The sequence below is a fragment of the Ranitomeya imitator genome, chromosome 4 (assembly GCF_032444005.1).
Source record: "Ranitomeya imitator isolate aRanImi1 chromosome 4, aRanImi1.pri, whole genome shotgun sequence".
Lineage (NCBI taxonomy): Eukaryota > Metazoa > Chordata > Amphibia > Anura > Dendrobatidae > Ranitomeya > Ranitomeya imitator.
Window position 1 is genome coordinate 116,136,874 of NC_091285.1, and position 26,900 is coordinate 116,163,773.

Here is a 26,900-nt window from a genome sequence, read left to right on the forward strand (position 1 = left end):
CCAGGCGTTTGTAACTGAAAGATCCAGCTTGTGCAGCACAAATGCTGCACCAGGAAAAGGTGGTATGTGAGACTCTGACAGAATACAGGCCTCTACAGGGATCTGAGCCCTGCCACAGGGAGATAGAAGGGAAGGTAGTGGACAGCCACCATTGTGAGAGGATTTTCACTGCGTGGCATGCATTAGTAATAGAGGTCTATGCACAGTGAACGCGTCCGTTCACTGTGCGTTAGACCTAACGTACCCAAAAACGCAGTAGAGAGTGTTCGAGGGTGAGTCAAAGTAACACATCATCGCTAACACATGCCAATTTTGACATGCGTTAGGATGCGTTATGATAATGGATGGTAATAGGTAAGTTAACGGATCCGTTACATTGCGCTAGTGCTGCTTAGTAACGGATCTGTTAAAGGGATGGCACCTAACGCGATGTGAACCTAGCCTTATCTACCAGATTACCCCCCAGTAAAGTCGGTTCTAAATACAAGCTGCCTCTGTCATCTCTGGGGAAATATCTACATATAGTTGGGCGGCTCATCACATTTTTATCCGCAGCAGTTTTCCATGAGGTTTACAGTACCATGTAAACCTATGGAAAACAAAATCCGCAGTGCACATGCTTCAGAAAAAAAACGCACGGAAATGCAGCGGTTTATTGTCCGCAGCATGTCAATTCTTTGTGTGGATTCCACAGCGGTTTACACCTGCTCCTCAATAGGAATCTGCAGGTGTAAAACCGTAGGTGGAAACCGCACAAAAACCGTGGAAAAAACGTGGTAAATCCACGGTAATTCCACTGTAATTCCACAGTGCGGTTTACCTGCGGATTTACCAAAAACCGTGCAGAAAAATCCGCACACCAATCCACAGTGTGTGCATATACCCTAAGTGTCTACTTGGTGATCAAGACAAAAGCTGGGGCCCTCATGTAATATGCTCTAGTTGTTCAAATGGTCTTCTGAGGAAAGTGGATATGCCATTTGCTGTTCCCATGATTTGGAGAGAACCCAAAAATCATAGTGATGACTGCTACTTTTGTTTTGTCATACTGAAGGGCCTTTCTACAAAGAACAAACATAAGATTATTTACCCTGAACTTGAATCTGCGATTAGACCAGTTCCACATGATGGTACCTTGCCAGTTCCTGTACCACCGTTGTCTGGATTGGATGAAAATGAAGTAGAATACAAAGACTATGGAGCTGAAGCTACTGGCGAAGACATGAAGACCTCAAGTCAAAATGAGTATGTACCTGATAGAGCAGCCAGAACGCTTTACTCAAGATGAATTAAAGATCTCATCAGAGACCTTTCATTGTCAAAAGATAAAGCTGAACTTCTTGCATCTAGGTTGAAACGGAAGAATCTTCAGATGATGTCAAAGTGTGTTATTACCAAAACAGAAGTAACACTTTAACAAAATTTTCACAGTTGATGGACCAATGATGTATTGTAACAATGTGAATGGCCTCTTTGAAGAACCGAATCAAGAGTATTTTGTTGCAGATTGGCGATTGTTTATTGACTTATCCCAGAGAAGTTTGAAAGCAGTGTTGCATCACAATGGAAATATAAAACCATCAATCCTTATTGATCACTCATGTAATCTAAAGGAAAGTTCTCTTCTAATCCTCTCTAATTCCCTTAACCTTCTGGCTATTACAGAAACCTGGATCCAGCACTCAGACGCCACCACCGCTCTCTCGTTTGGTGGGCTGAAATTTTCACATACCACCAGACCTGAGAACAGACAGAGTGGAGGTGTTGGTTTACTCCTTTCATCACAATGTGCTTTCCAGTTCATCTCCCCCCCACCACCCCTGGTTCCCTCGCTTACATTTCCTTCCTTTGAAGTCCATGCTGTCAGACTCTTTAAGCCCTTCTCCTTGCGAGTGGCGGTTGTTTATCGCCCTCCAGGCTCCTCTCGCTTGTTTCTAGACCACTTTGCCACCTGGCTTACTCAGTTTCTATCCTGTGACATCCCCACCCTCATCATGGGAGACTAAAATCCCCATCAATGATCCCCTCTCCCAATCTGCCTCTCATCTTCTCTCTCTAACTTCTTAATTCAACCTCTCACAGTTTACTATTTCACAGCGCATGAGGACGGGAATACTCTGGACCTGGTTTTCTCCAGTCCCGGATCGCTGCACGACTTTACTAACTCCACTCTCCCACTCTCGGACCACAACCTTCTTTCCTTCTCTGTCAAGAATTGTCTCCTCACCCAGGACACCCCCACTTACCACACTTATCGGAATACACGTACCATTAATACCCAGCAGATTATGGACAACCTCCACACATCTTTAGCCCCCATCTCCTCCCTCTCCTGTCCAGACTTCGCATTGTCACACTTCAATATTACACTGAAGAATGCCCTGGATAAAGCAGCACCTTCTACACGCAGAAAGACTCGACACAGACAACGGCAGCCCTGGCACACTATGCAAACTCGCTTTCTTCAGCGTTGCTCAAGGTGTGCAGAGCGGCAGTTGAGAAAATCTCTCTTAGCAGAAGACTTCATCCACTATAAGTTCATGCTCAAAACCTATAACTCTGCCCTTTCTCTGGCCAAACAATCCTACTTCACCACCCTCATCATCTCACTATCCAACAACCCAAAACGACTTTTTGAAACCTTAAACTCCCTCCTGAAACCTAAAGTACAGGCCCCCATCTCCAATCTCAGTGGTGAGGATCTGGCCACTTATTTCCTAGAACAAAATCAACCACATCCATCAGGATATCTCAGCCCAATCTCCTCAGTGCCTGGATCCCCTTCCCTGCTGCACCTCAAGCTCATTAGACATCTTTGAGCCTGTTTCAGAAGAAGAAGTTTCCTAGCTCCTCACTTCTGCTCGGCCTACAACCTGCAACCTTCACCTCTCCTGCAGTCTCTCTCACCAGTGGTCACCACTCACCTGACTAAAATATTTAACCTCTCTTTCTTCAGGTATCTTTCCCTCCTCATTTAAACATGCCATGATTACCCCTTTACTTAAAAAGCCATCCCTGGACCAGAACTGCACAGCTAACTACAGACCTGTCTCTAACCTTTCCTTCATCTTTAAACTCCTGGAACGCTTGGTCCACTCCCGTCTAATCCGCTATCTCTCGGATAACTCTCTTACAATCTGGTTTCCGCTCTGTACACTCCACTGACACTGCCCTCACTAAAATCTCATATCTAATAACAGCTAAATCCAAAGGTCATTGCTCTCTGCTGATTCTCCTGGATCTATCTGCCGCATTTGATACTGTGGATCACCAGCTCCTTCTCACTATGCTCCGCTCCACAGGACACAGGCTCAAGGAGAGCCTGGTTCTCCTCCTACCTCTCTGACCGCTCCTTCACTGTATCTTTTGCCAGCTCCTCTTCCTCTCCTCGTCCCCTTACTATAGGGGATCCGCAGGGCTCAGTCCTGGGCCCCCTCCTTTTCTCTCTATACACTGCCCCTTTTGGACAAACAATCAGCAGATTTGGGTTGCAGTACCATCTCTCTGCTGACGACACCCAATTATACACTTCTTCCCCTGACATCACCCCCACTATAATTCAAAATACCAAGGATTGTCTGTCTGCTGTATCTATCTATCTATCATGTCCTCCCTCTATCTGAAACTAAATCTCTCCAAAACTGAACTACTTGTGTTTCTCCCTTCTACTAACCTCACTCTACCCAACATCGAAATTACCCTGGAGGGTTCAACCATAACTCCCAAGCAGCATGCCCGCTGTCTTGGGGTCATATTCGACACCGAACTTTCCTTTACGCCCTATATCCGATCACTCACTCGCTCCTGTCACCTGCATCTTAAAAACATCTCCAGAATCCGATCTTTTCTCACCTTTGAAACTGCTAAGACTCTTACTGTCGCTCTTATTCATTCTCGTCTGAACTACTGCAACTCTCTTCTGATCGGTCTCCCTCTTTCCAAACTTTCTCCTCTCCAATCCAGCTTCAATGCGGCAGCCAAGGTCATATTTCTGTCCAGCCGCTTCACCGATGCCTCCATCTTATACCAGTAATTACCCTGGCTACAGATTCTCTACAGGGTCCAGTATAAACTCATCTCTCTCACCCACAAAGCTCTCCACAGTTCTGCACCACCTTATATCTCCTCTCTCATCTCCGTCTATCGCCCTACACGTGCCCTCCGTTCTACAAATGACCTAAGACTAACATCACCCGTAATCCGAACCTCACACCTCCGTCTCCAAGACTTCTCGCGTGCTGCACGAGCTCGCTGGAATGCACTTCCCCAGACGATCAGACTAATACCTAGCCCCGACCTATTCAAGCGCGCTTTAAAAACCAATCTCTTCAAACAAGCCTACCACATCAACTACTCAGTAAACTAACTTTGTCCTGTTCCCTCCTTCCAAATATTATCTGCATGTGAATCTGCACCCTACTATTCATCTGTCCCCACACCCTCCATGCACATGATAACTGCACTTGATATTTGACTATTGCACTTAAACACACGGGCTGATGACCGGATCATGCAGCTTTATATGAAAATCCCTATTTATTATAATTGCCAGACCAGAAATAACAAGCACTTTTCACGTATTGTGTCCCCCCCATTTCCTTGTAGATTGTAAGCTTGCGAGCAGGGACCTCACCCCTAATGTCACTGTTTAAATTGTCTTATCTTGTACAGAACTTATTGTTTGTACATGTCTCCGCTTAATTGTAAAGTGCTGCGGAATGTTGGCGCTATATAAAAATTATTATTATTATAAAGTTATAAAAATATGTCAGTTGTTTTGATTGCTATACAATATAAGCATCATCAATGGAATATCTGTGGAGATTTGAAAGTGATTGGTCTGCTAATGGGAAAGCAAGAAGGTTTCACAAAATATTGTTGATTCTTGTGTTTATGGGACAGTAGAAATACAATAGAGCATTATGTTCATCGTGACTGCGAACATAGAAACATCTATGCTCCAGGTAGAGAGAATGTTCAGCATAATCCTTTAGTAGCTCCAACAAAAATCTTCTTCCACTACATATAAAGTTGTGATTGATTAAAAACTTTTTGAAAGCCATGGCAAAGACAAACTTACAAGGGTTCCAGTACATTTCACAAAAATTCTCCAGCATTTCACCAGCAAAACTGACGGAAGTAGTATTTGTTGGTACTCAGATCAGAGAGCTTATGAGAGATGATGTGTTTGAAGGAACTCTAAATGATAAGGAATTGAGACCTTGGAAAAGCTTCAAGTGTATCTGTGAAAACATCATAGGAAAAAAAAATCTTTTTGAGGGGGAGTGGTCCCTATGTCGAAGAGTGGGCATTTCACAGGAAAGTGTGAGTGGAGTATCCCCCATTACCTCATTGTAGCTGCAGCATGGGGTCTCTGTGCTGGGAGCGGCGGCTGCTCCTCTTTGTACCGCGTGGGTGCTGTGCTGTGGGACGGCGGCTCCTCTTCATGCAGCGTCGGGGCTCTGTGCTGTGGGGCGGCGTATCTTCGTGCATTGTCGGGGCTCCTCCGGCATTTCCCAATTCCTCAAAGCCCGGAGGCCCCGGCAGCTCCACTGCTGCGATGCGGTGGCCTCCGGGAAAATGGCCGCTGGGGGCGGCGCATGCTCAAATTCAGATCTGGTCTTCCGAGATCTCGGGACGAGATCTGAATCTGAGCATGCGCCTCCCCCAGCGGCCATATTCCTGGAGGCCACCGCATCGCAGCAATGGAGCTGCCGGGGCCTCCGGGCCTTCAGGAATTGGGAAATGCTGAAGGAGCCCCGACTCTGCACGAAGATACACCGCCCCACAGCACAGAGCCCCGATGCTGCACGAAGAGGAGCCGCCGCCCCACAGCACAGCACCCATGCGGCACAAAGAGGAGCCGCCACTCCCAGCACAGAGACCCCACGCTGCAGCTACAATGAGGTACTGGGAGGATACTCCACTCACTCTTTCCTGTGAGACGCCCCCTCTTCGTCATCGGGACCACTCCGCCCACCCACCACATACACCCACCATATACCAGTCAGCACCCGGTGTACAAGATGACACCCGGCGTATAGGACGACCCCCAACTTTTAAGAAGATTTTCAGGGGTTAAAAAGTCGTCTTATACGCCGGAAAATACGGTACATTTTTTAAATCAGGACAAAAAGATGATTCTGAAAAGTACAAAGTCACCTGCAGTGATAACAAAAAATATTTTTTGTAGACCTGTGTATCTTCAGTGAATGTGATTATATAGACACAGAAGGGTTTAGGTAAGCCTTCATCCATAGAACATCTTTGGTTAGTTCTCCATAATGTTTGGAACAACCTCCTGGCCAAGTTCCTACAAAAACCGGATTAAAGTACGTAGAAAAAAAAATGATGCGGCTTTGAAGGCAAATATTGGTCACAGCAAATATTGATCTGATTTAGATTCCTCTTTGTTCATTCACCTTGAACTTTGTTCATTGATAAAAATATAAACATTTACATTTTTGAAAGAAATCTTACTATGTGGCATTTTTTTCACACCTGCCTAAGTGTATTGTTTTGTATGTACTGTATTTTCATAGCTTTGAATGAAATTGGTAAGTTAGGATTGAATAAAGAGAAGGCATTAGGGGAAAAATGCACTTTGTGCAAAAATGGAATAAACATACCCTTTTCTTTTCTCGAATTACAGGTGGGTGAACACCATTCACCAGCAACTTGGATAGCTCCTTTGATATGAAATTCTTCTGGATGTGCACATTAATGAATCCTGTATAAATAAATGGTTTACAATATTAAAATCATGATACCTGAGAAGTGAAAACAATAGAGCTGTGACATGCCATGATAGAATTAATCAGTAGCGGTATTTCCAAGCCCTGTTCTCAGGATTGGTGAGGATAACAGTGGTCAGACCTTCAGCCTTCAAAAAGTTATCACCTTGGTAGATGGGTGATAACTTGCCAAGTTGGCAGAACCCTTGTGTTCTTCTGCCTTACATTGGCATGGAGATGCATATATGATGCATATTGGATGGTACAGTTGTCATATAATGCTGCAAAAGTAATGCATGGGTCCTAGCAATAAGTAAAAGATCAATTTATGAGACTCTTCAGGTGTCATATGGCTGTTAAAGGGAATCTGTCACCCTCCAGGACGTATATATCACCTATTAATATGGGCATACAGGTAATAGAAATGTTAAACTAGTCCTACTTGTATGACTCATATTAATGGCTTTTTTTGTTGAGAAATGTTTTATTCAGTCTTTATGCCAATGATTTCTTCCAGGCCCCGAGCAATGCGGTGCCTGGAAGAAACCCCCGCCTCCTGTGTTCATTGCAATCTACCCATCTCCCATGCATGTCAGTTATGGCCCTGGAATCTTGCATCTGCGCCCTGCACTCCCTCAAAAATCCATACCTTTTCCTCACTGCACTTATGGATCTTCTGTGCAGGCGCCGGCAAGTCACTGTGACTTCCGGTGTGCATGCCGATAAGGTGTTCTCCCCACTTGTTCTCTGCTTAGTCATCACTAGGAACCATGTGTACATAGCGATGACTATGCAGGGAGGAAATGAGGACAGCACACCAAAGGTCACTGGAGCAGCAGTCGTCGGCGTCTGCACAGAAAATCCCAGAATGCAATGCCCATACAAAGGAGGAAGAGGTATGGATATATGAGGAGGTGCAGGGCACAGGATTCTGGGTCCATAACTGATGTGCATGGGAGGGGAAGTAGTATTACAATGAGGGCATGAGGCTGTGATAACTTCCAGGCACCGCACGCCCTAGAGCCTGGAAGAAATCATTAGCATGAAGAAAGAATATAACATTTCTCAGCAACAAGACCATTAAGAGAAGGCATACAGGTAGGAATAGTGTAACACTTCTATTACCTGTATGCCTATAATAATAGGTTCCGGTGAGGTTACAGATTCCCATTAATATTTAGGCTATGTGCACACGTTCAGGATTTCTCGCAGAAAATTCCTGAGAAAAACCGGACATTTTCTGCAAGAAATCCGCAAGAAAACCGCATGTGTTTTTGCCGCGAATTTGCCGCGTTTTTTTCCAGACACTTCCCAATGCATTTTGTAGTGGGAAATCCGCAAAAAAAAACGCAAAAATAATGAACATGCTGCGGTTTTTACCGCGATGCGTTTTTTTCGCGGAAAAAAATGCATCATGTGCACAAAACATGCGGAATTCATTCTAGATGATGGGATGCTTATTGTATGCGTTTTTTTGCGGTTTTATAGCGTTTTTATCGGGAAAAACCGCAACGTGTGCACACAGCCTTAATCTTAAGGGCATGGTAGCATTGAGTAGAAAAAATAAACTGCAGTGATACAGAACTATCTTATATCTTGGTTACATAGCTTAAAAAAGAAAATGTCCAAGTTTGAGCTTTTTATTTTTAGACCTGTTTAAAGGGAAGGTGCCACCAGTTTTCTTGTATTTTGTTTTTTTTGTGAAATTAAGCTTAAAATAGTAATTAAAATGTATTAACGCAATGTATGCACTGTTTGCAAACATTTCTATATGAAAAATATTATATATTTTTCTACAAATATACATATTTACCACTAGGGGGAGCATTTTCCGTTTTAGACCTCAAGCAGCTATAGTAAGATTTACCAGCAGCAAAATTGGGGCAGTAACTGCTGACATCACCATTTACATCCCCTTTTGGGTGGTCTAATATCCCTGGGGCAGAATGAAGAGCAGCATCACAGGGCAGCACCGTTTTGTGTGTGACTGCCCTGTGACCTGCTATCACCAGCAGTTACTGCATCAGAGGCACAGCTTGTTTACAGAGGAGCAGAACACAGTGGACTCAGCAGCATTTTTTGTGAATAAAATTCTTGCCATCCCCCTTCCCCCACCTTAATCCCTGTCCTGTCAGCTGCCCTGCTCTCTCTCTCCAGGTGTCACCTCCCTCTCTGCTGGCTGTGAGTGCAGATTACCGGAGATCACAGGGACTGTGTGTGAGAGACACAGCAGGAGAAGCACACAGGGCAGCGTGTGAGAGCAGAGGATGTGTGCCTGCTTGGAGTACAGATGAGCAGTGAGAGCTTCTTCTGTCCTGCGATAGAGAGCACAGGGCTATAATAAAATGGCAGCTAGTCACAGCTACAGCAGTGAATTGTGCAGCCCACAGGGGCGTGCCCAGCTCACTGCTAATGCTGCTACAATGTTACAGATAGGAGATAATAGACCGGGGCTGACCCTATGTCCATGGGGTGCCGTAATCTGACACTGATAGTGACCTGCTACTGCTGCAAAACCAAGATGTCAGCCAGCCCCCAGTGCATTCTTTAAACTCATATAACACATGAAATCTGTTTCACATGCATTTCAAACTTGCTTATAGCAGCATGTTATGCTACATTACAGTGATTTATTAATTACCTACAAACGCAGTACCTTCCCTTTAAGACAACCAGCCACCCAGGAAGTGAAAAGTACTATACACATGTAACGTCTAGTCATCCTATCTGGTGTCCTGTGTTTGCCTCACACTGCTCCTTCCGCTAATACTTTCAGTCTGTTTTTCCTGCATCGAAGATTCCTGCCGAAGTGCACGGTGAGCAATAAAATGGAAAGACCATAAAAGTGCCCAGACAGTAGAGATAATGATATTAAAAATGTCTTTATTGATACAAATGACAGTAGTATAATAATATAAGTTAAAAAATGTGCGCACAAACAAAAATAAATTTCAACCAGATTAAAAATAGAATAAAATGAAGTAATATATATCACAACCAAACAAGGTATAACTTATAGGACCAAAGATATATCAAAAGTATATATAGCAGCACTGATTAGAATATAATAGGCAGTAAAAAAATGTGTATGCTGGTTTTTCCGCCTCATTATTTTCTATTAGGTCTATCCCAGTAACTTTTAGGAGGGAGGCATCACATTTATGATGGATTTTGAAGTGTTTGGGGATGGTTTTAACCTGTTTGTGAGCATTACTCGCGTCACACTATATCGAAGATGATTGATTAGTTTGGCACCTTATTGGTGATATATAAAAAAAATGTTTTGCACATTTTGCACAGTTTTATATTTTTATATATATTTTTATATCCCCCATTGGTACATTATTTCCTGGTTTTTAATTTTTTGAGCATTAATTGTGTTGCACTTTTTTCAGATATGGAAAAATGATTGATTAGGTTGGCACCTTTGTTGGTTATATATTTTATTTTCACAATTTGCACATTTTTATATTTATATAATTTTTCCCTTAGCACATTTTTTTACTGCCTATTATATTCTAATCAGTGCTGCTATATATACTTTTGATATACCTTTGGTCCTATAAGTTATACCTTGTCTGGTTGTGATACCAATACATATTGACCACAAGGTAATAAACCCTAGTCACGAAGTGTATACTTTTAAAACCAAAATCTTTATTAACATACACAACACCTGCTTGCGCAGAGAGATTGATCTTGAGTCTTAGCTATACCCTGATTGTGCGGATTAACCCATTATTTGAGGAGCAGATAGTTTTATGCACCAAGTCATATAGGGTCTCTGTACAGCTACCGTGAATAGATGTGGTAACAAATTTGTAAGGCCACAGTCTGATTATGGTACTGATCGCAAGGAAATGTTTATCCGATGATCATTAAGAAATTATAAAATACATTTAAGATTATATACCTGTGATTTTAGCTGTTCACCTTAATATAGTATTTCATCTGATTTTGAGGCACTGTTTTAATATTTATACGGTGTTATGTGTATGTTAATAAAGATTTTGGTTTTAAAAGTATACACTTCGTGACTAGGGTTTATTACCTTGTGGTCAATATGTTTATATTGAGCTTGGAGTGTGGCCCATTGGTAACTTGAGGAAATGGGTTGGTGCGTTTTGTTCAATATATATATATACCGTATATACTCGAGTATAAGACGACCCCCCTAATTTTGCCACAAAAAACTGGGAAACTTATTGACTCGAGTATAAGCCTAGGGTGGAAATGCAGCATTTACCGGTGAATTTCAATAATAAAAATAGATCATTATTTCCCCATAGCTGTGCCATATAGTGCTCTGCATTTCCCCATAGCTGTGCCATGTAGTGCTCTGCACCGTTCATTATTTCCCCATAGCTGTGCCATATAGTGCTCTGCACTGTTCATTATTGCCCCATATAGTGCTCTGCACCGTTCATTATTTCCCCATAGCTGTGCCATATAGTGATCTGCACCGTTCATTATTGCCCTATAGCTGTGCCCCATATAGTGCTCTGCGCCGTTCATTATTGCCCTATAGCTGTGCCCCATATAGTGCTCTGCGCCGTTCATTATTGCCCTATAGCTGTGCACCATATAGTGCTCTGCACCGTTCATTATTGCCCTATAGCTGTGCCCCATATAGTGCTCTGCACCGTTCATTATTGCCCTATAGCTGTGCCCCATATAGTGCTCTGCACCGTTCATTGCCCTATAGCTGTGCCCCACATAGTGCTCTGCACCATTCATTATTGTCCTATAGCTGTGCCCCATATAGTGCTCTGCACCGTTCATTATTGCCCTATAGCTGTGCCCCATATAGTGCTCTGCACCGTTCATTATTGCCCTATAGCTGTGCCCCATATAGTGCTCTGCACCGTTCATATTTCCCCATAGAAAGCTGTGCCATTGTCGCTGCTGCTGTGCTGCTTCTGCAGTAAAAAAAAAAAAAAAAAAAAAACAAAAACACATACTCACCTCTCTTGCTTGCAGCTCCCGTCGTCCGGTCCCGGCGTCTCTGCACTGACTGATCAGGCAGAAGGCGCCGCGCACACTATATGCATCATCGCGCCCTCTGACCTGAACAGTCAGAGCGCAGAGACGCCGGGAAGATGGAGTGGCGCCCGGCGGCTGGAACGTGGACAGGTGACTATGCGATACTTACCTGGTCCTGGCGTCCGGCTCCTTCCCCCGTACAGCTGTCTTCGGTGCCGCAGCTTCTTCCTCTATCAGCGGTCACCGTTACCGCTGATTAGAGAAATGAATAGGCGGCTCCACCCCTATGGGAAGTGGAGCCGCCTATTCATTTCTCTAATGAGCGGTCACACGTGACCGCTGATAGAGGAAGAACTGCAGCACCGAAGACCGTGGGACGGCAGGGGGAGCGTCAGGACCGCTGGAAGCAGGTAAGTATGCCTCAGCGCCCTCAACCCCTCACCCGCCGACCCTGCCACCCACCTTGACTCGAGTATAAGCCGAGTGGGGCACTTTCAGCCCAAAAATTTGGGCTGAAAATCTCGGCTTATACTCGAGTATATACGGTATATATATATCTTCATTTTATTCTATTTTAAATCTGGTTGAAATTTATTTTTGTTTGTGCGCACATTTTTTAACTTATTTTATATTACACTACTACTGTCATTTGTATCAATAAAGACATTTTTAATATCATTATCTCTACTGTCTGGGCACTTTTATGGTATTTTCCGTTGTGTTGGTTACCTGCATGTTGTGAGTATTTTTGTACTCTTTGTTTATAGTACACCAGGTGGTTTTATTCTATTACCGTATATACTCGAGTATAAGCCGAGATTTTCAGCCCACTTTTTTGGGCTGAAAGTCCCCCTCTCGGCTTATACTCGAGTCATACCCAGGGGTCGGCAGGTGAGGGGGAGTCGGGGCTGTCTAATTATACTTACCTGCTCCTGGCGCGGTCCCTGCAGGTCCCTGGCTTCCCGGCGCCGGCAGCCCATAGAGGTGGAGCCACATATTCATTACTGTAATGAGCAGTAACGGTGACCACTCACTACAGAAAGAAGCTGCAGCGCCGGGGAAGCAGGGACTGCACAGCGCCAGGAGCAGGTAAGTATAACGGGGAGGGGGAGCACTGCGCTGCGCGATACTCATTTGCTCCTCGTTTCAGCGCCGCTCCATCTTCAGCAGTGGCGCTCAGGTCAGAGGGCGCGGTGATGTGGTTAGTGCGTGCCCTCAGCCTGAACGCCAGTGCTGAAGATGGAGCGGCACCGGAACGAGGAGCACGTGAATATTGAAAGTGCCGGGGGCCTGAGCGACGGAGAGGTGAGTATGTGATTTTTTTTTATCACAGCAAATGGGGCAAGTGTCTATATGGAGCATCTATGGAACAATAAAGTTTGTGCAGCACTATAAGGGGCCATAACGTTTTTGCAGCACTATATGGGGCCATAACGTTTGTGCAGCACTATATGGGGCCATAACATTTGTGCAGCACTATATGGGGTCATAACGTTTGTGCAGCACTGTATGGGGCCATAATGTTTGTGCAGCACTGTATGGGGCCATAACGTTTGTGCAGCACTGTATGGGGCCATAGCGTTTGTGCAGCACTGTATGGGGCCATAACGTTTGTGCAGCACTATACGGGGCCATAACGTTTGTGCAGTAGTGTATGGGGCAAGTGTCTATATGGGGCCATAACATTTGTGCAGCACTGTATGGGGCAAGTGTCTATATGGGGCCATAACGTTTGTGCAGTACTGTATGGGGAAAGTGTCTATATGGGGCCATAACATTTGTGCAGCACTGTATGGGGCAAGTGTCTATATGGGGCCATAACGTTTGTGCAGTACTGTATGGGGCAAGTGTCTATATGGGGCCATAACGTTTGTGCAGCACTGTATGGGGCCATAATGTTTGTGCAGCACTATATTAGGGCAAATATCTGTATGGGGCCATAACGTTTCTGCAGCACTATATGGGGCAAGTGTCTGTATGGGGCCATAATCAGCGTTTGTGCAGCACTATATGTGGCAAATATCTTTATGGAGCATCTTATGGGGCCATAATCAGCATTTGTGCAGCATTATATTTGGCAAATATGTCTATGGAGCATCTTATGGAACCATCATAAACTGTATGGAGCATTATATGGGGCTCCTGATTCAATATGGATATTCAAAAAACAACCTACTGATGTCTCAATTAATTTTACTTTTATTGGTATCTATTTTTACTTTTGACATTTACCGGTAGCTGCTGCATTTCCCACCCTAGGCTTATACTCGAGTCATTAAGTTTTCCCAGTTTTTTGTGGCAAAATTAGGGGGGGGTCGGCTTATACTCGGGTCGGCTTGTACTCGAGTATATACAGTAAATATATCTCACATTCATTTATATAAATATATTTTACCCTGAAAGGTGTTACTATTCTTTGAGGGTGAGCAATAGTAAATCTAAACAAAAAAAATGCTTACACAGCTCAAGAAAGAGGAAAAGAGGGTAGGTGATGCTTAGACTTACCACTGTGATTCCTAGGTCACAGACGGCCATATTAACTACAAGAAGGCTGAAATGCCAGTCTCAGCACAAAAGGCAATGGATACCAAGGGCACCAGTCAGAGTGACTATATATCACAAATGAACAGTCACTTTTGAATGCCAGAGTGAAGAGTTGCTTTACTTCAGAGAAAGGAAAGGCAGAATATTTTGAGAAGTCTAAGGCTAGGTTCCCATTGCGTTAATGGGACAGCGCTAGCGGATAGCGCTGCACGGTGAAATTAACGCCGTGCAACGCGTCCGATAGCGCGCCCATTAACAGCAATGGGAACGCGCATCGCTAGCGCGTGCCATTTTCGGCACGCGCTAGCGATGTGCCTTTTTTTGTGGCGCGCCTCGGATGCTGCTTGCAGCGCCCGAGGTCCGTTCCCCACTCTCGCAGATTGGAGATCTGCGCTAGCGGGGATGTTTAACGCGACCCCTTAAAGGACATTGCGTTAGCGCAATCCGCAAGCACTAAACGGATTGCCCTAACGCAATGGGAACCCAGCTTAAGACAGGTTATCCTCACAAGGAGAACTCCTTCAAGATAAAAATAAGGGCAGGTAATTCATTCCTAATCATTAATGCAAAATTAGAGGGCGCTCCCATGAATCCAGTGCTAAACCTAGAGCATAACAATAATGGAAATGCAGCCTTCTCCTCTGCACAACACCACATGATGCATATTGTGACCAGTGGAAAATAGTTTTGGCACTGTCATGTAAAATTAAATCTACATACTTCCAGTTGTTGTAACACCACTTACTTACAGTTGTGCTCAAAAGTTTACATACCCCGGCAGAATTTTTGCTTTCTTGACCTTTTTTTTTTTTTAGAGAATATGAATGATAACACCAAAACTTTTTCTCTACTCAGTTAGGGGCTGGGTGAAGCCATTTATTGTCATTTATGCTCTTTTTAAGGCATAATGACAACCCAAAACATCCAAATGACCCTGATCAAAAATTCACATACCCCATTTCTTAAAACCATGTATTGCCTGTCTAACATCAATGACAGCTTGAAGTCTTTTGTGGTAGTTGTGGATGAGGTTCTTTATTTTCTCAGATGGTAAAGCTGCCTACTCTTTTTGGCAAAAAGCCTCCAGTTCCTGTGATTTCCTGGGCTGTCTTGCATGAACTGCATGCTTCAGATCTCCCAAGAGTGGCTCAACGATATTGAGGTCAGGAGACCGAGATGGCCACTCCAGGACCTTCACTTTGTTCTGCTGTTGCCAATGACAGGTCAACCTGGCCTTGTGTTTTGGATCATTGTCATGTTGGAATGTCCTAGTACGTCCCATGTGTAGCTACCAGGCTGATGAGTGCAAATTTGCCTCCAGTATTTTCTGATAACATGCTGCATTCATCTTTCCTTCAACATTGACCAGGTTTCCTGTGCCTTAGTAGCTCACACATCCCCAAAACATCAGCGATCCACTTCCGTGCTTTACAGTAGGAATAGTGTTCCTTTCATCATAGGCCTTGTTGACCTCTCTACAAATGTAAAGTTTATGGTGATGCACAAAAAGTTAAATTTTGGTCTCATCACTCCAGATTACCTTGTTCTAGACGTTTTAAAGCTGGTCTCTGTGCCGTTTTGCGTACTGTAGGAGAGATACTTTGTGACATTTGCACAGTAATGACTTTCTTCTTGCGACTCGACCATGCAGCCCATTTTTCTTCAAGTGCCTCCTAATTGTGCATCTTGAAACAGCCACACCGCTAGTTTTCAGAGGGTTCAGTATTTCAGCTTTTGTTATTTGTGGGTTTGTCTTTGCATCCCGAACAATTTTCTTGGCAGCTGTTCATGAAATTTCTGTTGGTCTACCTGATCATGGTTTTGTTTTTACAGAGCCCTGATTGTCCATTTGTTAATCACAGTTTGAACACTGCTGACTGGCATTATCAATTCCTTGGATTTCTTTTTGTATTCCTTTCCTGTTTTACACGGTTCAACCACCTTTTCCCGTAGATGCTTTGACAATTCTTTTGCTTTCCCCACGACTCACAATCCAGAAATGTCAGTGGCTGGATGAAAGATGCAAAAGTCTGTCTGTAGCCCAGAAATTCACTCAGATTTTATGCACACACTGATTACAAGCAAACAGGTCAAAGATGAGGATGTTACCATTAGTAGCCATTAAAATACATTTGTGTCAACTTCTGTGCATGTTATCAGGCCAAAATCACCAGGGTATGTGAACTTTTGATCAGGGTCATTTGGATGTTTTGGGTTGTCATTGTGATTTAAAAAGATAAAAAAAACAGTAGTTTGACAATAAATGGCTTCACCCAACCAGTAACCATGAGTGGAGAAAAAGTTTTGGTGTTATTCATATTTTCTGAAAAAAGGTCAAGAAAGAAAAAATCTGCCAGGGTATGTAAAGTTTTGAGCAGAACTGTAATGGTGAAAAATAAAACCAGTGGCAAGCATAGAACAGTCTGTGAAAAAAACTAATTTTTGATCCTGTGCCAGGATCTTTATCACGTTGTAGATGCTACGTGGCTGTGCTATATATTTTGAACCACGCTTCGCTAATTGGTCGCGCCATACCCGATGCGTTAGAATCGGGCTACCATCTAGTATATATATATATATATATATATATATATATATATATATATATATATATATATATATATATATATCCACGTCTGGAATGACCCGACCTATAAAACTGTCCCACCAGATAACTCATTCAGTAAACATCATAAACAAATAAAATAAAAGATGAGGAGAAAAATGATGCTTTTTCATTATACTGCTGAACAAAAAGTGGAATAAAACTCGATCAAAAAGACAAAATAAAACTTGTATCGCTGAAAATGTCATCTTGTCCTGCAAAAAAACAAGCTGCCATACAGCTTCATCAGCGGAAAAATAAAACAGCTACAGCTTTTAAAAAAAAAAACAATGCAAAAAATTTTATTCTATAAAATTGTTTTATTATGTAAAAGCCCCAAAACACAAAAACTATATAAATATGGTATCGCTGTAATCATACCGATTCGAAGAATTAAGTTGCCCTATCAATTCTTGATTTGCTTGAGTTTATTATTATTTCCCAAATATTGAAAAGAAAGTAATTTAATCACTTATGCCACACAAGGAATGGAATAAAAACTAAATAAAGCCAATTCTTCACCTACTGTAGATTTGTTCATTCTGCCTCCCAAAGATCACAGTTTGAGTCAGCGCATATTTATTCTGCACTGTACTTTGAGTGCCTACACAGGGGTTTCCATGTAAATCTCTGAAATACGTGATTCAGACGGCACCCTTGGGGGAAGATTTCCTATAATGAGCCAGATGAAGGCACTGTGGAGGCTGTCTAACTAAGGATCCAGCAGTGTCCAACCTTTCAGCCGTGCTTTAACCCCTTTCTGACATTAGACGTACTATCCCGTCGAGGTGGGGTGGGCCCGTATGACCACCGACGGGATAGTACGTCATATGCGATCGGCAGCGCTCACGGAGGGAGCGCGGCCGATCGCGGCCGGGTGTCAGCTGCCTATCGCAGCTGACATCCGGCACTATGTGCCAGGAGCGGTCACGGACCGCCCCCGACACATTAACCCCTGGCACACCGCGATCAAACATGATCGCGGTGTGCCGGCGGTGCAGGGAAGCATCGCACAGGGAGGGGGCTCCCTGCGGGCTTCCCTAAGACTCCGGCAGCAACGCGATGTGATTGCGTTGCTGCGAGGGTCTCTTTACCTCCCTCCCTGCTCCAGGCACGGATCCAAGATGGCCGCGGCATCCGGGTCCTGCAGGGAGGGAGGTGGCTTACCAAGTGCCTGCTCAGAGCAGGCGCTTGGTAACCCTGCAGCCCTGTAAGTCAGATCGGTGATCTGACAAAGTGCTATGCAAACTGTCAGATCATCGATCTGTGATGTCCACCCTGGGACAAAGTAAAAAAGTATAAAAAAAAAAATTCCAAATGTGTAAAAAAAAAAAAAAATCCTAAATAATGAAAAAAAAAAAAATATTATTCCCATAAATACATTTCTTTAGCTAAATTAAAAAAAAATAACAATAAAAGTACACATATTTAGTATCGCCGCGTCCGTAACGACCCGACCTATAAAACTGGCCCACTAGTTAACCCCTTCAGTAACCACCGTAAGGGAAAAAGAAAACGAGGCAAAAAATAACGCTTCATCATACCGCCAAACAAAAAGTGGAATAACACGCGATCAAAAAGACAGATATAAATAACCGTGGTACCGCTGAAAACGTCATCTTGTCCCGCAAAAAACGAGCCGCCATACAGCATCATCAGCAAAAAAATAAAAAAAAGTTATAATTCTGAGAATAAAGCGATGCAAAAAAAATATTTTTTCTATAAAATAGTTTTTATCGTATAAAAAGCGCCAAAACATAAAAAAATGACATAAATGAGGTATCGCTGTAATCGTACTGACCCGAAGAATAAAACTGCTTTATCAATTTTACCAAACGCGGAACGGTATAAACGCCTCCCCCAAAAGAAATTCATGAATAGCTGGTTTTTGGTCATTCTGCCTCACAAAAATCGGAATAAAAAGCGATAAAAAAATGTCACGTGCCCGAAAATGTTACCAATAAAAACGCCAACTCGTCCCACAAAAAACAAGACCTCACATGACTGTGGACCAAAATATGGAAAAATTATAGCTCTCAAAATGTGGTAACGCAAAAAATATTTTTTGCAATAAAAAGCGTCTTTCAGTGTGTGACGGCTGCCAATCATAAAAATCCGCTAAAAAACCCGCTATAAAAGTAAATTAAACCCCCCTTCATCACCCCCTTAGTTAGGGAAAAATTTAAAAAATGTATTTATTTCCATTTTCCCATTAGGAACAAAACACCTAACTATATATCCTAATGGAGACCAGTAAACAATGTATAAACACCTATACAAGAAAGGCTCCACACCAAATCAAATCCAATTAAAAAATATTATTAATTGTTTAACAAATTACAAAGAACTATTAAAAAATCCAGTATAATCCAAGGGTGAGGACCACATGTCCAGGAAAGAAAAAGTGGACACACCTGGAGGTAATACATATGTATGCAGTCACAAGTATATATATATATATATATATATATATATATATATATATATATATATATATATATATATATATATATATATATATATATATATATATATATATATATATATATAGTAATGAGTTGTTGAACATCACATAATACATGTCAAACAAAAGTCCTGTTTTATACAGACAATACACCCCTATAGAAACTAGGCCAATGTTTATATAGACTTTGTTTAACCATACAACAAGATTAAGTGAAGGGGGTTTAGTATAGTCTAATTAATCCTATTAGCATGTATGCAACAAATTAACATATATATAAAAGCGTAGTCATTACCAAAGGTGACAGAAAGTCCAGGCGTCCACCACACCCGACGCGCGTTTCGCAATGAAATGCTTCGTCCAGGTGTTTCCCATTAGGGTTAGGGCTAGGGTTAGGGCTAGGGTTAAGGCTACAGTTAGGGTGGGGGATAAAGTTACGGTTAGGGTTTGGATTACATTTACAGTTGGGAATAGGGTTGGGATTAGGGTTAGGGGTGTGTCAGGGTTAGAGGTTTGGTTAGGGTTACTGTTGGGATTAGGGTTAGGGGTGTGTTTGGATTAGGGTTTCAGTTATAATTTGGGGGGTTTCCACTGTTTAGGCACATCAAGGGCTCTCCAAACGCGACATGGCGTCCGATCTCAATTCCAGCCAATTCTGCGTTGAAAAAGTAAAACAGTGCTCCTTCCCTTCCGAGTTCTCCCGTGTGCCCAAAGCATTAAGCTACTTACTGGTAGCGGCATTTTTCGGAGGCCCATGACAGCACACGAGAGAGGGGATCCGCCCTTAAGGAACAGGAAACCTACAGATACAAAAGGGCGGCACCTCTCCCCATGCATCAGTTGTATTTCAGAGCCTGAGAGGACTGCCGCGGTTAGTGGTACACAAATATACAATATATACATTATATACATTTGAAACAAAATAACCCATTATTGTAATAAGACACCATACGTGAGATTTACATATTACGCTATATACATATCAGGAAGTGCTACCCCCACGTGAATAGGGAGGGAACTAAGGGTGCTGTCATGGGCCTCCGAAAAATGCCGCTACCAGTAAGTAGCTTAATGCTTTATTCGGACTCCCATGACAGCACACGAGAGATTTACAGAGATGTAAGCTACCTTAGGGAGGGACTATAGATTGTAGCACCCTTAACCCAAAGGAAAGATCAGAGGAGGACCCCAAATCCAACCGATAGTGTTTAAAGAAAGTGGAAGGGGATGACCATGTGGCCGCCTTACATATCTGCTCCACTGACACTCCAGATCTTTCTGCCCAGGATGACGCCATGGCCCGGGTGGAATGTGCCTTTAGGTTCTGCGGAGCTGGCCCCCCACCTGCTGTATAAGCTAGAGAGATAGTTTCCCTAATCCATTTAGCCAGTAAATATTTCGATACTCTAAATCCTTTCTTTGGACCTTGGAAGGAAAGAAGCAGTGCCCCATCCTTCTTCCAATTATCAGTAGCTGAAATATACTGAAGAAGAGATCTCCTGACGTCTAACGTATGAAGCTCCTGCTCTTTAGGATTAGAGGGGTTAGGAATAAAGGATGGTAAAACTATCTCCTGTGATCTATGGAACCGTGTCGCCACCTTTGGCAGATATGCTGGGTCTGGTCTAAGGACTACTCTGTCTGACAAGATTTCAGTGTATGGAGGAGCTCTGGAAAGTGCCTGTATATCCCCTATCCTGCGAGCTGAGGTTATGGCGATCAGGAAGGCTGTCTTAAGTGTCAACATTTTGATCGAGGCCTCCTGCAGAGGTTCAAAGGGGGGTTTAGTTAGAGAGGACAGAACTAAATTTAAATCCCATGGAACTGTTCTGTCTTTATGCAGTGGTGTAGATCTACTAACTGCCTTCATAAACCTCGCTATCCAGTAGTTATTCGCTATATTACAGGAAAACAGGGCACCTAAAGCTGAGACCTGTACCCTAAGGGTACTAGGAGAGAGTTTCAACTCGAACCCCTTCTGTAGGAACTCTAGGATTTGTTGTACTGGCACCCCGTCTTGGATATTAAACTTTGAACAAGACAAGAACTTTCTCCAAGTCCTAGAGTAGATTTTCGTAGTTATTTGCTTTCTACTCTTTAGGAGCGTCTCCACCAAGTTTGGAGAGAAGCCTTTTCCCACTAATAGTGACCGTTCAAACACCATGCCGTCAAATGGAGCCCCGTCACTTGTGGATGGGAGATCGGTCCCTGCGAAAGCAAGTTCGGGATCTCTGGCAGTACCCAGGGGACCGCTACAGACATTGTCTTGAGCCAGGCAAACCAGGTTCTTCTGGGCCAAAAGGGGGCGATAAGGATGACTTTCGCTCGATCCTCCCTGATTTTCCTCACCACTAGAGGTATCAGGTTCAGTGGTGGGAAAGCATAGGCTAGTGGAAAATCCCATTTTATGAGAAACGCGTCTACCGCCAGGGGATTCTCCCTGGGATTTAGGGAGCAAAAAAGTTTTACTTTTCTGTTGTTTCTGGTGGCGAATAGATCCACCACTGGTTGACCCCATCTGCGGACGACAAGGTTGAAAATGTCCTCGTTGAGAGACCACTCTCCCTGTTTTAACACATTTCGGCTGAGGAAATCTGCTGCCACATTTTCTTTTCCTTTGATGTGAAGAGCTGTCAAAGATAGAAAATTGAGCTCTGCCACCTGGAACAACCGATCCGTGATCCGCATTAAAGTTTCGGAACGAGTTCCCCCTTGCCGGTTTATGTAAGCGACCGCCACTCTGTTGTCCGACAGAATTCTGACGTGCTGGCCCTGCAGATATACGAGGAATTTTTTAACAGCCAGTTCAACCGCCAACAACTCTCTTTGATTTGATGAAAATGTTGTGAAGGGTTCCCACTGTCCCTGGACCACCATGTCCCCCATATAGGCTCCCCACCCTGAAGAGCTGGCATCCGTGGTTATCACGTGGGTGACATCTATCATCCAGGGAACCCCTGCTGATAAATTTTGTTTATCTAGCCACCATCTAAGGGAATTCAATGTTATCGGCCTCAATGTCAATTTTCCATTCAATGCGCCTCCTAAGGCTCTGTCATGGAACAGGACTTCATTTTGTAGGGACCTGGTGTGGAACTGAGCCCACTTAACTGCTGGGATGCAAGATGTGAGTGACCCAAGTAGAGACATTGCTTGCCTAAGTGTCATGGAAGGTGTATTGATTGCTCTTAATACAAAACTCTGAATTTGGTCCATTTTCTCTATAGGGAGGAGACACTGCTGTGTCACTGAATTCAACATTAACCCCAGGAATTTTTGAACATTTAGGGGCTGTAATTTAGATTTTTCAAAGTTTATGATCCAACCCAACCGTTCTAGTTTGGTTTTAGCAATCTCCCATTGTGACAGACAATGATCTACCGAGTTACCTACAATGAGGAAATCGTCTAAGTAGGGGACTATAAGGATATTTGACTCTCTTAAATGCGCCATAACTTCCGCAATTATTTTAGTAAACACCCTAGGTGCCGAGGTGATCCCAAAGGGGAGCGCTCTGAATTGAAAATGTCGAATCCTACCCCCCATTAGTATCGCTACCCTCAGGTATCGTTGGAAATCAGCATGAATGGGTACATGATAGTAGGCATCTTTCAAATCCACTACTACCATGAAACAGTTGTTGAAAAGCATTTTTATTGCCGAATTGATGGACTCCATTTTGAAAGTATGTTTCACCAAAAACTTATTGAGACCCTTAAGATTTATAATGGTCCTGTAAGATTTATCAGGCTTCTGGATTAGGAACAGGGGAGAGTAAAACCCTTCCCCTGCCTGAGAATACGGCACTTCTACCAAAACATTTTTGGAACAAAGAGTCCTCACTTCCTCTTCTAGGGCGAATTGTTCAGTGGGAGATGAGCGCCAGGGTGTTAACCTAAATTTGTCCTGTGGAATATGAACAAATTCCAGCTTGAGACCATGGGAAACAGTGTCTTTTATCCAAACGCTGTTTGTGATTTTCGACCACTCTGCCGAGAAATGCAATAGTCTCCCTCCCACTGGAATTGCCAGTCATTGGTCTTGTTTTTTATTTTCCGTCTGGTTACGGCGAAACATGAGACCTGTACCTCGCTTTCGCCTATCCTCCCATCTGGGACGATCTCTCCCTGGTGAAAAAGCTCGCTTTCCTCCCCGGTTGAACCTTCTTTTGTTGAAGGGACGACGGTATGGATTGAACAGGTTGGGAAACTTTTTCTTATCATCTCCTGCTTTCTCCAGGAGTTCATCCAGGGTAGGCCCAAATAAATATTCGCCTTTACAAGGGATAGCGCAGAGCTTCGCTTTTGCCTGCATATCCCCCGGCCAGCATTTCAGCCATAGGGCTCTCCTTGCAGCATTAGAAAGTCCTGCTGCTCTAGCTGCCAACTTTACGGAGTCAATTGAGGCGTCTGATAAAAAAGCCGCCCCCTCCTGGATTACAGGTAATGCTGAGAGAATGGACTCTCTAGAGGCCCCTTGTTTTAATTGGGTCTCCAACTGGTCCAGCCAGACCATCATTGACCTTGCCGTGCAGGTTGAAGCTACCGCAGGTCTTAAGGAGCCAGCTGCCATCTCCCAGGTTCCCTTCAGGAAGGTATCCACTTTCCTACCCAGGGGGTCTTTAAGTGTTCCCATATCTTGGGAGAGAAGATCGTTTAGCTACCTTGGCAATTGCTGCATCCAGCTTGGGTGCTTTCTCCCAGTTACCTACTGCTGGGTCATCAAAAGGGTATCGGCGTTTTTGCGCAGGTGGTAAGGAGCCTTTTCTCTCAGGTTTCCTCCATTCCCTATTAATAAGATCTTGTATTTTCTCATTTAAAGGAAACACTCTGCGCTTCTTTTGTTCCAATCCACTGAACATCATTTGTTCTTTGGATAGTTGAGGCTTGGGTTCCGATATACCCATTGTGCCTCTGACCGCCTTTACCAATTTGTCTATCCTTTCTAGGGGTAGGCAAAACCGAGCAGCGTCTTCTTCCGAAGAGGAGGATGATGCTGCTGAATTGTCTGATTCTTCGGACTTGTCCTTTTCCACAGACGAATCAGATGCCCACTCAGTTCTCTGCCTAGAACCTCCTGACTGTGAAAGGTTTTTAAAGGACTCTTTAACCTCCATTCTAATCATCTCCTTGAGACTGGCCGTAATAGAGGAGGATTCTTCGGCTACCTACGGGGATAAGTAAGGTAGACTAGAGTGTAAAATCTACATGCTATACCCCCTCCCCTCCTTCCAGAACCTCACCGTCTGCTGGATACAGGGGTCACATAGTTTTTTAGGGTGTGAGTCAGGCAAGGGAACCCCGCAGATGGCACATTCCCTATGCTTCGCCTTACTGACGTTTTTCCTTCCCTGCATAAAACACATGAGGGGAGACTAGTCACTAAGTGAACTTTCTCGAAGATCACTTACCAGTGGCTGCTCACACCCAGAAATACCGAAGCACGAGGGGGATCCTTTTTGACTGACCCTCCAGACCCCTGTCTGGAGGAGCTTCTGCGGCCCGAACCATCGCTCCTTTTTTCATGTTCCTTCTCCTTGGGTTTCTGGGATGCTTGTTCCAGCAGCACAACCTGCTGATCCTGATCTGAATCCATTTTCAGTAAATTGGAGCCAGAACCCGGGAACATGCTGCTGGAGCCGCCTTATAAGGCCCCTCCTTCGGTCAGCGCACCTTGCCCAGCTTGCTTGTTTAATTTTCCCGCCCCCCCGCAGCTGTGGGGAATCAATCATCGCTCCGGAGGGATTGCGGCATGATCTCCGGTGGGCGCCGCCATCTTGGAGCCCCCGCGCATGCGCAGGAGCTCACCGATCCGGAAGACGTCGCTGGCTCCGCCCCCCGACGTCACCACAGCTTACAGCGCTTCCTGTCAGCGCTGCAGCACTCGTGGAACGCCGAGGCCGGCCAGCTACGATCCGATCGGCGCCCCCCAGATGCCGCCGCGCTCCCCCCTGCTCCAGAGAGACCCACAGCCCACGGGAAGGGCGACTTACCAGACGCTGGCCCCGGAGACCGGACACCCCCTGGCGACCGCTCCTCGCTGCCTAGTCACCGCCGTGCCGCCCTGCCAGGGCCACCGTGACTACTTCAGGTACCCGCACCGGCCGAAGTGGGAGACCCTCTCGCCACCAGAATCGGTCCGGCCGGCCTGGACTCCTGTAGTATCTATAGGCATCCAGTCCCTTCAGGAACAGGAAACCAACTGATGCATGGGGAGAGGTGCCGCCCTTTTGTATCTGTAGGTTTCCTGTTCCTTAAGGGCGGATCCCCTCTCTCGTGTGCTGTCATGGGAGTCCGAATAAACAGGGGTTTTCCCCCAACATATGGGTTATCAGCGTACAAGCAATCAAAAATAATAAATCAACATATGCTCCCTGTCCGCCGTAGTCCATTTAATAACTAGCGTCACATGGCAAACTAACGTGTAGGATAATCATATCGGGAGATGTGACCGCTCTACCCGGCCTCTGGCGATACACTGAGAGGAGGTAATCGCTCCCACAGTGTATCACTGCGCCGCCGAGAGTGTTCACCGAAGTTCATCAGCTGATCATCTCCGATGCTCTCATTTGCAGCACCGCTGCGTGAGAAAATTCTTATAGAAGACTCTCCATTACCAACCTGTGGGCTTGATGTCATCTGACAATACAAAGGTGACATCAATCCCACAAATATGAACCCCACTTGCCACCACTACAGGGCAAGTGGGAAGAGCCAGGCTAAGTGCTAGAATTTCTTTAAAGGCTGAAAGCTGATGTTTTTAGCCTGGAGGGGTGCCAATAGCCATGGCCCTTCCCCAGGCTATCAGCCCGCAGCTGTCTGCATAGCCTATGCTGGTTTGATTTTATAGGGGGACCCCATGTCAATTTTTTTCTGGGGTTCCTCGGTAAACTGGCCAGTAAAGGCTAAGGAAACAGAAGTGAGCTGATATTAATAGCCTGGAAAATGTTATAGCTATTGACTCTTCCCAAAACATTATCAGCTTGCCCTCTGCTGGTTATAAAAATGATGCAGGAGCCCACGCAATTTTTTAAAAATATCTTTTGAAAACTAAATAGATATTGCATTTCACGCAGATTTCTGACATTTGCATTTTTGTTACAGTGTATGTAGGTTAATTATGTGGGGGTATGTTCCCACGGTCAGTAAAAGCATACATCCGCAGCGTCCAAACCACAGCAGGCAGATGTTACAGCATAGTGGAGGGGATTTCAAGAAATCCCATCTTCACTATGCGTGCACGGACGCCTCTGGCTTCACTGATGAGACGAACATGCGGAGGGTCTCTCCAGACCGCAGCATGTCTTATTTATGTCATAAAAATATCACCAGTCCAATATATTGGAAGCGGTGATTCAATGAACATATGCGGAATCACCTGCGTTCAAAAGCACGTCAATGACCAGGCCAATTTTTAGAATTCTGACCACTGTCCCTTTATGAGGTTATAACTCTGGAACGCTTCAACGGATCCTGGTGATTCTGACACAGTTTTCTCGTGACTTATGGTACTTCATGGTAAAATTTCTTTGATATTACCTGTGCTTATTTGTGAAAAAACTGAAATTTGG

The 26,900-nt window shown here is 44.2% G+C and overlaps 1 protein-coding gene across 3 annotated transcripts in view; it reads right to left on the reverse strand.

Moving 5' to 3' along the window:
* RARS1 (arginyl-tRNA synthetase 1) overlaps positions 1-26,900 on the reverse strand; it is a 630,854-nt gene that overhangs the window by 325,121 nt on the left and 278,833 nt on the right. For all 3 annotated transcript variants that reach the window (XM_069763904.1, XM_069763903.1, XM_069763902.1), the window contains one exon: positions 6,630-6,730. In XM_069763904.1, coding sequence (XP_069620005.1) covers positions 6,630-6,730 — 101 coding nt within the window. The remainder of the gene's footprint in view (positions 1-6,629; positions 6,731-26,900) is intronic.